A 13,656-nucleotide genomic window follows, 5' to 3' on the forward strand; every position below is an offset into this window, starting at 1 on the left:
TGTTCTGCCGCTCTGCTGCATCCTGGGCATGTTGGTCAGGTTTTGTTAGGTTTCATGTACAGCATGAAAGAGATGAAAATAGGCTATGGAGTTCTTCGCCAGATGGTCTGAGGGACAATGGTGAGCATATTAAAAGGGTAAGTAGGATTCTTCTAGGATTAGTTGTCGATGGGAGAACAAACAGTTTCAAATGCAAGAGAACATCTACAGACAAAGAACTAGAAGGGGAACGTATGTGGTCCTGCTCACAAAATTAATTTAAACTGTCTCCAATAATTGAAGGTGTTGGGACACTATTCTGGTTGTCTTTTACCCGTGTTTGTTTCATGTATACTAATAGCATTTACGTGAGACGCCTGCAAAAGTCGTTATATGTAGAACCACATGAAAGTACATTTACATGAAACATAGAGAAGACATTAAATGGTATACCAGCCATGGAAGTACTTGGCTTCAGAAGGTCCCCACACTGTAGGCGTCATTGCCATTGAAAGATGCAACTTTTAATTTGCACGTTCAAAATAAGAAAAGTTATCCATATTATTTGACAGTGTTGTCCTTGTTTGAATGATCAAAGCTTGTACTCTGTACAGCTGTACATAGACTGTCCATAACAATTTTTAAAAAGTCAGCCTGAAACAATGTTACGCAGTGTTATGGAGTATATATTTAGATTTCCTGTCAAATACAGCAGCTGCTGTAGGCACATAAGGAATAAAACCAGTGAACAGCTGTGCTTGTATAATTTAATATAAATTCCTTTAGATGAATATTTCAGCATTGATACAAAAGGAATTCTGATAGTTGCTACTAGTGGAATGCATATGTGTGCGCCTGTGTTCGAGAGTCGCAGCAGCTTTCTGTCTGGAGCCTCGTTGCAGGAATGCTGTTTATGTATATATGAGTGTGTGAGATGGTAGTGATGAAATCCGTCGTAATACCTCTCATCAGCCTGTTGTGCACATTTCAAGATTATTTTGTTCTTTTGTGTGCATAGAACACAATAGAAATATCCTTTTTGTGAAATTCACATGTTCCAGCAGCAAAGTGACAGGCCTATCAAGCATGCAGGTTCACACAAAAGTGAAGATTATAAAATAAAAAACAAGAAATAAGAGACTGTACAGGGCAAACTTACAACATAAGGGAAAAAGCAAGAAAGATACTGTACAGTATTAAAAATACCACGCTCAGATTCAAAGAAATTTGCATCTGAGTAGGATACTTAAAAAAAAGATGTACAAAAAGTGTTGTATATTTGTGCTTAAAAACAACAAAGACAGACTATTTAAAGAAAATTGAATAAGAGCAGGGATAGAATAGAATTGAATAGAATAGAATAGAATAGAATGCCTTTTATTGTCACTATACACATGTACAATAAGATTAGGAGCAGACGTGTAAAAAAGAGGAGAAAGGTGCACAGCTCTGCGGCACTATATGTACAAATATCAAAATAAATAGGATTATATATTTACAATGTGGGATGTAAACAACCTTTTGTGTGTGTTGGAAGCAGTGATGGTTATAAAGTCTAACAGCTGCTATATGATCATGCCTCTTTGTGCATCTAGTTCAGCAGTCTGTCACTGGAGGAGCTCTGCAGGTCTGCTGCAGCTTCATGAATCCCATGGGAGACATTGTCCAAGAGAGATAATTTTTTTCATCTTCAAATATAGTTCTTCTGTCTTCTACCACCTGCACTGGGTCGAGGGGGCATCCTAGAGCTGGCCTTTTTGATGAGCTTATCCAACCGCTTCCCCTCAGCTGTAGATAATCTGCTGTTCCAACAGACAATGCCATAAACGATGGCTGACGCCACCACAGAGTCAAAAAAGGTCTTTAGGAGCACATCCCAACTCTCCAAAAGATGTCTCATCAGCAGGTAGAGTCTGCTCTGACCCTTCTTGTAACGAGCATCCATGTTGTGACTCCAGTCACTTTATTGCTCAGGTGAACACCCGGGTACTTCTAAGAGTCTATCTCAATGTGGTGGGTTCCCCGTGATGATCAGGAGATGGTTCACCTGGCACCAGTTCACAAAGTCCTGAATCTACCATCAGTACTCTGATCGACATCATGCTGTCAATGTTCTCCCCGTGAGGAGCGCAGAGCTGAAGTGGTCCCTCAGAACTCACACACATGTTGGCGTCTTGGATTTCTAGTCATCTAGCTTCACTCTGTACTGTTAATTTGTTAGCTAGATTAGCCGCTAACATACAACTAATATACATGTTAATACATTATTTCTTTTAAACAACAATGCCAAATTGAACATGAACTCACCAAACAACAATCTGCTCTGTCCACACACATTATTTGACTGTAGCGTCTGAGCTGTGTGTTCCCTTTGTCAGCTTGCCTCAGAGACCTTCCCCCTCCCTTTCTGCAGGCATACATGGAAAGCTTAATGCGGGGATAGGATAGCAGACTCCCTCACAGAACACAGTCTGCATCCATGATAACAGAAAAAAATTAAGTCAGAAACAGCATGATTAGCATGAAAGGAGGGTGGTTGGCAAAAACAGCCTACTGAGGGAGCAGCATCTGTATGCAGGCTGAAACAGCTTAAATCGCATACCCTATATGAGATTTGCCAATAGGATTCACACTGGGAAATTTGAAGTCATACTGAGATTATCTGATTTGTAAGACTTTCTAGATCAGCTTGACTTGATTTCTCGCCAAAATCAAATAAAACTATTATAGTGTTCGTAATTTTGCATAAATGCTTAATCCAGTGTAGTCAGCGTGTCTTGGTCATGCCAAATTATCCTTGAGCAAGATACTGAAACCTAAGTTGCATCCAATCGCAGTGTGAATGTTAGATAGAAAGCACTTAGGCACAGAAGGAAAACTGGGTACTTGTGTAAAAGTGAGATGCTTGAGTAGAAAAGTGCTATATACAAAAAATAGTCTATTAACACCAAAGGCAACAACTTACTTTATAATTTCATTCTGACTGTAGGGGGGAAGCACTGTACAGAAACTGCTCTACTGAGAGGTATGAATGACATTTTAATAAGTGCAGTGTAGTAGTGTTGTTTTTAGTACTCGTTATTCTTTTTAGACCTGACTGCAGCATCTGATACAGCTGACCACCTCATCGGTGCATTCAGAATCAGGATTAGTGCAGTGGCTCTCAAATTGTTCTCAAACTACTTTAAAAAGCAAAAAATGATTTAATATGACGGCAATATCACCAGTGAGTACAAACATGTTGAGGGATTGGCTCAGGGTGGGTGGGGGTTGCTCAAACAGTTTTTGTAGTTTTGTGGAGAAGAACCGGGTCCCTGGGGGATTCCTGTGGGTGGTGCTTCAGGAGTATAGGTTGTCAAGTATTTTGATGCGGGCCATTCAGTTCCTGCACAACGGTAGCAGAAACTTGGTTGGTATTGTCGGCATTAAGTCAGCACCCATCGTTTCCGGTGGTTTTGAACCCACTATGGCCGCCCTTTGTCACCAATTTAGTTCATAATTTTTAAGGACAGAATTGCTGGGCGTAGCAAAGTGGTGGCTCTCAGCCGGTAAAGGGTGGCGTGCCCACTCCGGGTCAGGTATAAGTACTGCCCTAAGTGGAGGTGTTCAAGAGTCTTGTTCACAAGGGAGACACAGATTGACAGGTGGATTGGGGTGGCACTTGCACTGATGCATATGCTGTGCCAATCTGTTGTGGTAGCCAAGTGGTGGAGGGTCTCCCAGGATTTCATCTTTGCTTTTTACAGATGATGTGGTTCTGCTGGCTTCATGAGGTAGGAACTTGCAGAAGAGAGAGCTGAGCATAAAAGTGAAGCTGTCGATTTACTGGTCAGTCTACATTCCTACCCTTACTTCATGAGCTCTAGGTAGAATCGCAGGCATGATATGAGTGGCTGGGCACTTTCTTAGAGATAGGTTGAGGAGTTCGGTCATTCGAGAAGGACTTGGAGTAGAACTGCTGTTCCTCCACATTGAAAGGAGGCGGTTGAGGTGGTTCCATGATCTGACTCGGATACCTCTGAATAATGCACCTCCTAGGTGTCCAAATGGAAGGAGGTCCAGGGGCAGACTAGGGAAGAGATGATATCTCTGGGGTGGCTTGGAAACATCTCGATGTTCACCCAGATAAGCTCCTAAGACTGCTGCTGTCCCTGCAACCCAAACCCATATAAATGATTTTTCTTTTAAAGAATTGTGGCTGGATGGATCAAACCCTTCATGAATAACTGTGTGTTTTATCTTCCTGGACAAAACTGGGCAGAACTTTCAGTGTTGCTTTCTTTCTGTGGGACACAATGTTTAATGTCTAAAGAGTAGACAAAAAAGTTATTCTGAAAACGTTTAACTAATTTCAGGTATAAAATGCCACTTAGCAAAATAGAATAGAATAGAATAGAATAGAATAGCCCTTTATTGTCATTGTACATGTTCAATGACATTGAGGTTGCTCCACACCAACTGTGCTGGAATAAAATATAAATAGTAGACAGGAATAAATAACAGCCAGGAGAAATATATACAAAACAAGAGGAATGTATACAAAAATAAAAGAAAGGCACATGATGAACGGACACACATCAGAGAACAGGTTGCAAAGTGTGTGAAAGTAGTGCAAAGAAAAAAAGACTTGGTCCGAATAGAGTCAGTGTGTGTGGCCCGAGTAACGGCGGTTACTCAGATCATGGGTCAGATTGGGGAGGCGGGTGTGGGGGGGAAGGGGTGTGGCAGGTTAGTGTTTGTTAACAGTCCGAATGGCCCAGGGAAAGAAGCTGTTTGTGAGTCTGATTGACCCGAGGGCAGACAATGATTTTTTGGGCAGTGTTAATTACCCTCTGTGGAGCTTTCCTGTCTCAGTAGTCACCCATGCGTACCAAACACCCTGGCAGTAGGAGAGCATGCTCTCCACTGAGGAGCGATAGAAGGACAGCAGCCTCTGGTCCAGGTTATTCTTGCTTAGGACACAGAGGAAGTGCAGACATGAGCGAGATGAGATGTTAGGCATATTTGACAATGAAGCTGGTTGGGTGGGCTGGTGTGCAGTCATAGGTGCTTATTGACAGTGGTGCCCATCCCTACAATGACGTGGCGAATGACTAGCCAGGGTTGAGGGAAAGATGAACAGAGACATCCTTGATAATAACCTACTCAAGAGCATTCTGGACCATGAACTGGGGAGAAGGTTCATGTTCCAACAGGACAACGACCCTAATCACACAGCCAAGATAACAAAGGACTTTCAGTGGCCCAGCCAGAGCGCAGATGTGAACTCAATGTATTATCTCTGGAGAGATTAGAAAAGGGTTGTTCACCAACACTCCCCATCCAACCTGATGGAGCTTGTAAAGAAGAATGGGAGAAACGGCCCAAGTAATTACTCAAAACATGTGAAACACAGCAATGACAACGGTGACCAGCAGGGGAAAGAAAAAACAAAGGCTGCAAAAATAAAAGAGATGCAATAAGAACAAAAACACAAAGGGTCATCAACATTTAAAAAAATACACAAGATACAGATGTGTGCACATCTGTGTGTGTGTGTGTGTGTGTGTGTGTGTGACAGAACATACTGGATAATGAGATTGAGAAGCTAATAAGTTTACAACTAACACGTTCTTTAAATTCAAACAGCTGTAAATGTTTTTATATGTAGCTGTCTACCCTGATGTCATCACCTTGTTACTTTTTCCACTTTGCATCTAAATGTTCTTACTGTCCCTGTTTAGAAAGCAAAGCCTTCTTTCTCTACTTTGATCTGTCACAAACCCAGCTGCTGCTGTGGGTGTTTAAATCCGTCTCCCACATTTAAAAAAATCAACTTTTGTTGTTGTTACCTTACAGCAGCACAGTGCGTATTTCTCTCAATCGATCCTCTTGTTTTTCTCTTCTTTTAGGCTCATTGCTCAACCAAACGACTGACCTGTTCTCCAACACATCCTGCAACATATCCACCAATGATTCAACATCTTGTTCTGCTGTTGAGAGCGGAGTGGGAACAGGAAGTCCATACAAAGCTTTGGAGATGTTTTTTATTGCTATGGTTACAGGATCGTTGAGCTTTGTGACTGTTACAGGAAATATTTTAGTCATGCTCTCCATCAAAGTAAACCGTCACCTACAAACTGTCAATAACTATTTCCTGTTTTCATTAGCATGCGCTGACTTGATCATCGGTGTTTTCAGTATGAATTTGTATACAGTCTACATTATTGTTGGCTACTGGCCACTTGGGCCGGTGGTCTGTGACTTGTGGCTAGCTTTAGATTATGTTGTGTCAAACGCCTCTGTGATGAATCTGTTAATTATCAGCTTCGATCGATATTTCTGTGTGACCAAACCCCTTACGTATCCCACAAGAAGGACCACTAAGATGGCAGGATTAATGATTGCAGCGGCTTGGATCCTGTCATTCATCTTATGGGCTCCTGCCATCTTGTTCTGGCAGTTCATCGTTGGACAGAGAACGGTGCCACCTGGAGAGTGTTATATTCAGGTACAAAAAAATCTATGTACAGTGTTGTGTGTAAAATCCTATTGATCAGATACAGCAGGGAATGAGCAAGTGCAATGTAAACAAACACAGAGTCTACAAAGTTACTGAGAAATCGACTTTTCACTCTTTCTGTTCGAGTAAGTTTAAGTTTACTCGAACAGAAAGGCTCCATTGAATCATTATAATTAACTTAATTTCGTTAGTAGTAGAAGTGTCCTGCTGTCCCCTGTGTGCTGTTAGCCTACTCTTGATTCAGCTGCAAGGTGTTATGTGACTGCCAGAGATGTCAGTGATTTTGGCAGTCTTGATAGCTTTTCTAGTTTTTGGTAATAAAAAGGTTAAGATGCAAACTGATAAACTAGAACAATAACATTATCTCACTGAACAAACTGAAAGTGGCTAACAACCCACTAAAATACAGATCTGTAGAGTATAACAGCTGGTAATGAGTTCTTTGGTTTGAAAGCCTGATCGTATTGTTTAAAAACATTTCTAAACAATACAAAAATCCTGCTGCCCAATCCAGAAAAGTTGGAATTAGTAGCACCAGCTTTCAAGACTCGATCAACCTCCATTGCTGCAGAACAGCTTTAAATACATTTTGAGTTCCCTAAAAAGGCCTTTTTGTCTAATTCTGTGTAACCTTATCTTTTTTTTAAAACCTCTTGCACTTCAGTTATCTTTATACCATTTCAAGCTATTCACTGGACTCGAGTGACTCAAAATGCAATAAATAACTGGAAACACTGGGGGGTTCTAAACCTTTTGACCAGTGTTGTATACATGTTGTTTGAATGTATCTTGGAATTTGCATTTGTTCAGAAATGTCTCAGAAAGGCCTTCCAACTGGTTTAAATGAACAGTTCTTACATCTTCATGCAGTTTTTGTACTTTCTCTTTATTGGCAGGACTGTTTAGTCCAACGAGTGCTGTCAAAAAAGAGAAACTAGTAGTTGAAGACAATCATGATCACTAACGAGACGTCACCAAGCGTCAAGTCTGTGTTTTGGAGCGACCATCTTTGAACAGAGGCGCTGGTTTACGACACCAACTCTCTGACATCTATAATCCAGTTTTGAGTTCCCTCCCCAGACGCCTTAACACCCACTCACATCCTGGGCCATCTGACCTCAGGAGATCACATGATAGGGTGGGGCCAGGTTTCACAATGAGCTCACCCGAAACTCTGGCTGATTGGGACCCACACCCAGTTTCACACCTTGACTCAGGCGATTAGAGGATCATCAGGGGGTCCTTTTGTCCCTCTGTGGGGGGAAACTCCCACTAGGTTTATATCTGGGACTCTCCACCATTTGACCTTAGAACTGAAGAAGCTTCTCGGATGAGAGGTGAAACGTCTTCAAGCAACTTAAAGAAGTCCAGACGCTTTTCTTTGCAAGCTCCTTAGACTACAGCAATTAGAGAAACCAGTAAGATCCTGGAAAGATAAATTCAGTTCCTTAAAGTCAGATTCCTACTTGTCTTTGGAAGCTGTAACCATCAGTAACTTCATGTGTAATGAATGAGTGCTCTTTCATTCCGATGACTGCAAGGTTTTGTAAAGGTTATTATTGAATGGTCTTTCATTATTCTGAATAAAATCCTTAGTAATTGTTAGTTTAAAATGTGAGGCCTCACAGATTTTCATCTATTTGTCATTAATAATGCAAACCACAAAAGGCCTGCTCATGAAGTTCCCTTTCAGTAATCGGGAATCAGTAATAAAAGCTCAGATACCTGGAAGTAGTCAAGAGGGAGTAAAAATACACCAGCTGGCAGAGGTAGCTTCCATAACGTATAATGATGTTGGTCTGGAGTTTATAAACAGTGTTATCTGTTTTCAGGCTACCCCAGTCAACCTCAGCTAGGATTCTTATTGTTACACTAACGTGGTTTTTCCCTCAGCTCTTAAATGTTTACCTGTGATTAACTTTAATGGAGAAATGCTATAACTAATTCTGTGAGTTTACAAATACAACAATAATCAAAGTTCTGGTATATGATGTATATTGTATCTGTAAATGTAGTAAAAATATTGACCATACTTGCTTTATGTAACATTTTTCCTTTCTTTCCTTCCTGCAGTTCCTTTCTAATCCTGCTGTGACATTTGGAACAGCAATAGCAGCATTTTATCTCCCTGTCATCATCATGACAGTGTTATACATCCATATCTCCCTGGCCTCAAGGAGCAGGGTCTCCAAACACAAACCGGAGAAGAAAGACAAGAAGGGAATGAAGTAAGACATCAAAGGAATCCAATTATTTCATTCGCATATCTTGCAAATTACTTTAAGACGAGCAACAAAAATGCAAGCCACAAGATGGAGAAAGTTTTTTTAAAGTAAATTTTGCAGGTTGCTAGTATCGTTGGATTTTTTTATATATATAACTGCTCTTAACTAAAATTTGATGGTATCTAGAACATGGAAAATAAACCGAGGGTATTAACAATAAATAAATCTATAATGAAGCATTCTGGATTTTATAATGTAGACAAAGTGGTAGACATTTATGTCAAACTTATCTATGTATCCAGCCAGACATGTTTATCACATTTATATAGATTTTGAACCAATTCATTCTTAAATTTCTGTTTAATACAACAGTTACTGTGCGTGTCATTTTCCTAGAACTCCCTGCCTGATGAATAGTCACCTGTTGAAGCAGAACAACAACAATGAGACCAGTCCTCATGCCAGTCCCCACTCAACTCCAAAACTCAGTTTGGACTCCACCACCACTGCACTGGATGCTGTGAAGAATGGAAAAGTGGATGAATCAAAAGCTGCTGAGCCTCAGCCTCTGGCACAGCCAAGACTCACACAGGTACCATCTACTAATTCTTTGAAGTGAGTGCTTATGGCTACAACATGTGAGCAGTTGAAAACTTCATGGCTGCTATGTTTATCTGTCTGATCTATCTAGGAAGAAAAAGAGAGCTCCAATGATTCCTCCACAGCTTTTATTCCCCCCAGAGAACCAAAGGACAATTCCAACAACCAAATAACATCTGAGGTCTGTGTCTAAAATGTATACAACTGCTTTTATTTAAATACGTATTTCCATAGAGAATTTAAGTGAAAAGACTGAACAGCTTTGTACATAGCTAACATTGCCAACAGTATTCACTGACTTATCCAAATCATTGAATTCAGTTGTTCCAATCAGAGCCTACTCTCAAACTGCTTTTATAAACGTTTGTGAAAGAAAGTGTTGCCCTCGGGAGCTCGGTGAATTCCAGCATGGTACCATTATGGGATGCCACCTGTGCCTGGTCATGAAATTTCCTCACTACTAAATATTCCACAGTTGACTTTTAGTGGTATTATGGTAAAGGGACTGGTTCTTATAAAGCACTTTTCTACTCTGAGCACTCAAAGCGCCTCATTCACCCATTCACACCCATTCGCACCCATTCGCACAAGCACTTTTTTCAGCTGTGTACTCACCGGTCTCCAATCGTCGTCATCATCACTCAGAGAATTTAAGTCTTCAGTTTCCTTCTGTTCACCTCGTGTCATTGATGTCATCGTTCCCGTGTGTGCTCTCAGTTATCCAGCCAGTCAGTGTTCGTTCATCTTCTGTTCATCCACTCTGTATAATAAACCATCTTCTGTTCATCACTATCCACGAGTCCTGCGTTTGGGTCACTTCTTCGCATCCGCACACAAATCCTGACACCTTCCAGTTAGTAGGTGACTTGCTCTACTGCCTGAGCTACAGCCACCCCCATTATAACAAAGTGGAAGGCGTTGAGAAGAACAGCAAGTTGGGAAGAAGTTGTAGGCCATGCAAAATCAGAGAGCGGATGCTCAGGTGCATAGTGCATAGAGGTTGGCAGTTTTCTGCAGAGTCAGATTCAGATTATCTCAAGAACAGTGCGTAGAGTAGGGGTCGGCAACCCTGGGCACTCATGACACAACTGGCACGTGAAGGGTTAACTGATGGCACAACACGCAGTGAATTAATTTGAGAGGGTGCATTAAAAAGCAAGTATCTAAGGCCAAGCCACCAGTGCACATCGCAAATTAGCTCGCATAATGACGGTATCTTAGCTAACAACCCCAACTCCCAGATTCAACTTGTAACTGGCTAAAAATCACTTTGCCTACCGGTGAGAGGGACGTTGCTGGCTGGCAGTTTTTTCAAGCAATGTTGAAATTTCCACATCCCGACTCTTCAAAAGCTTCAGGAGCTGTCGGCTCAGCGCAGCATCAGCACCACGGAGATACACGGATACATCCGAATGAACTACCAACACAGCTGGAATCCACAGCTGTGCGTGTTCATGGAGCTGCATGTTCACCTGCTGGACATCACTACCTGACAGGTTTAACTGTCTTCAGAACATTGCAGAGGCCTTATTGACAGTATTTGGCTCTACATGTCTGTGTGAGCAGATTTTCTCTCACATGAGTCCTCAGGCAGCCTCTGAATGCTGGACACTGGGAGACCTGTGTCTCTGAGTGGGAGACCAGGATCACATTAACATGTGTGTCTCTGTATTAACAAACATGTCACATTGCCCCAGTTTATTTTTTCTTAACATTGTTGTGATGAGACCTTAAATAGCATTTGCATTTTCTGTTGTACAGTTCCTTTGCTTTGTTCATTATAGTGTGAAACTGTTGAGCATTATCACATTTATTGTTAATGCAGTGGTTGATATGGCACATTGACTTCTGAGGAAATTTTACATGACACTCATCAACAGAAAGTTGTCGACCCCTGGTGTGCAGAGCTTCGTGGAATGACCAAGCAGTTGCATCTAAGCCTTACGTCACCAGGCACACTGCAAAGCATTGAGTGCAGTTGTGTAAAGTACGCCACCACTGGACTCTAGAGCAGTGGAGACGTGTTCTCTGGAGTGATGAATCATGCTTCTCTGTCCAGTGGACGAGTCTGGGTTTGGCAGTTGACCGGAGAACTTGTCTGACAGCAAGCACCGTTTCTAAGTACTTGGACTCGGCCTCTTAGTTCTAGTGAAAGGAATTGTTAACCAATTTTGTGGGAGCAGTTTAGTAATGACCCCATCCTGTTCCAACATGACTGCACACCAACACACAAAGCAAGGCCTATAAAGACATGGATGAGTGAGTCTCGTATGGAAGAAGAACTTTAACCTTGATGACAGGAAGTAATGACTTCATGAATTACTTCACAAATTTATTATAATCTTGCAAGTGTTGAAATCTCCCAATTCTTTTAATCTTTGGGCTGAAGGAAGGACAATACTCGGTGTATAAATGCTCAATCAACAATCATTTATTTCCATACAATTCAACACTTAAGAGCATAAGAACGTCCGGACGGGAGAGATTCTTGCAGAGGGTCACAGCATGTCTCAAAATGGTGACGGGTTACTCAGCTTCTTATAGCCTCTAGTGGCCCCCACCTAGTCGTAAAAGCCTAAACATTCACATTCTTTCTCTGTTACGGCGCCTAAGTTATGACCTCGGCTCCTTCTCTTTCTGCTCTCTGTAAAGGTGGGGGTATGTAATGTGGTCTGTCTCCCCTGTCCTAGACACCAAGTCTCCTGCATACAACCTTTCTTTTCATGATTCAGCAGTAAAACATGTCAAGAACACAGTGTGAGACATTCACAGCAGATCAAGGGTACAGAGTGATGCACACTTATCTAATGAACTACAAAATGAATATGTTCTTTTAACCCAAAAGTATAATCAGAACTAAACTACATACACAGCTCACCATCTAAACTAAAGGAAATTATATGACCTACAGCAGTTAACATAATTCAACTACTTTAACTACAGATATAAGATAACATATGATAACAGAATAATCTCACACAAGATTATAATAAATTTGCCTGTCTCTTGTACAGTGTTGGTCAAGTTACTTGAAAAAAGTAATCAGTAACTAATTACTGATTACTTCCCCAAAAAAGTAATCCAGTTACTTTACTGATTACTTATTTTCAAAAGTAATTAATTACTTAGTTACCTAGTTACTTAGTTACTTTTTAAAAACACGATTTACAACCTGAAGAGGTGATAAAGTGATAGATCTTTCAGCCCAATTCTACTTTTTCTGCATAAGTTTTAATCTTTTAACTTTAGGCATCAAGCAAAGATTTTATTATCTGCAACATTCTCTGACTGGAAGAAATTTGTTTAACATTTAAACCTATTTTCTGCACATTCCAGCTCATAAAATAAAATATTTTTTGTGTTTACACTCAGCCTTTCAAATAGATGCAAGTAAAACACAGCAGAAAATAAATAAAGTCAAAGACTCAGCGGTCCTGTTGCTCTATTTTCACCTGTAAAGCAGGAGTGGGGCAGGCGGAGGTTTACCCTGGTGCAGGTGTGCCGCGGTCAGTGGAAGAATCCGTGAGTTTCTCTGTGAGTTTCCCATTACGTCGTAGCTACTCGGTGCTTGTTTGGAAGTTTAGGGTTTTTTTTCGCTGTAAAAAGAAGTTTTCTTCCCACGCACAGCGGACACTAATGTTTTTGTCACTTTTTATGGAATCAAACTCAAAGTAAGGTCAGTACTTCCACGCTTTAAACGCTGCACGCTCATACTCTCTCTGCACTCGATATATGATCCACTGTTGATCTGCACACAGCTGTTGTCACGAACGTCGCACTCGCTTACGTCACTGTCGTGAGACATTCTCGCAAAAAATCACGGTTTTAGTAACACAGTAACGCAGCGTTCCTATGGGAAAGTAACGGTAATCTAATTACCGTTTTTGCGATAGTAATCCCTTACTTTACTCGTTACCTGAAAAAAGTAATCGGATTACAGTAACGCGTTACAAGTAACGCATTACTTGTACTCTGCTCTTGTATAATAAATTTACAAGTGACAGGCGGGGGTCCAGGGCTCCAGCAGGGGAAGGAAATCCAAACACACGAATCTTCAGTGATAGCTCGTCCACTCTGTCCTCCCTGACACTCTCCTCAGTCTGCACTCACTCTTCTGCCACTCACGCCTTTCTGCTCTCACACTCTAGTCCTACAGCCACACGGGGATCCAGGGCAGGAAACAGGAACAGGTCCAGGGAACCTACACAGAAGCAAGCAATTACAAAGACAACTTGTAGACTAGCTGGGGCTTTATGAACACCGGGCGTTCAACGTTCCAGCGATGAGCTGCTCTGAGACACAACCTTAAATAGCTGGCCTGGGAAAACAGGAACTAATCAGTGGCAGGTG

The 13,656-nt window shown here is 41.3% G+C and overlaps 1 protein-coding gene across 1 annotated transcript in view; it reads left to right on the forward strand.

Moving 5' to 3' along the window:
* Window positions 1–13,656, forward strand: part of chrm4a (cholinergic receptor, muscarinic 4a) — a 56,962-nt gene that overhangs the window by 28,401 nt on the left and 14,905 nt on the right. Inside the window, exons 2-5 of the mRNA XM_040014805.1 lie at window positions 5,871–6,469; window positions 8,555–8,709; window positions 9,103–9,298; window positions 9,398–9,487. Of these exons, the coding sequence (XP_039870739.1) occupies window positions 5,871–6,469; window positions 8,555–8,709; window positions 9,103–9,298; window positions 9,398–9,487 (1,040 nt within the window). The remainder of the gene's footprint in view (window positions 1–5,870; window positions 6,470–8,554; window positions 8,710–9,102; window positions 9,299–9,397; window positions 9,488–13,656) is intronic.

This window comes from Simochromis diagramma, unplaced genomic scaffold (genome assembly GCF_900408965.1).
Source record: "Simochromis diagramma unplaced genomic scaffold, fSimDia1.1 OVJJ01000165.1, whole genome shotgun sequence".
Classification (NCBI taxonomy): domain Eukaryota; kingdom Metazoa; phylum Chordata; class Actinopteri; order Cichliformes; family Cichlidae; genus Simochromis; species Simochromis diagramma.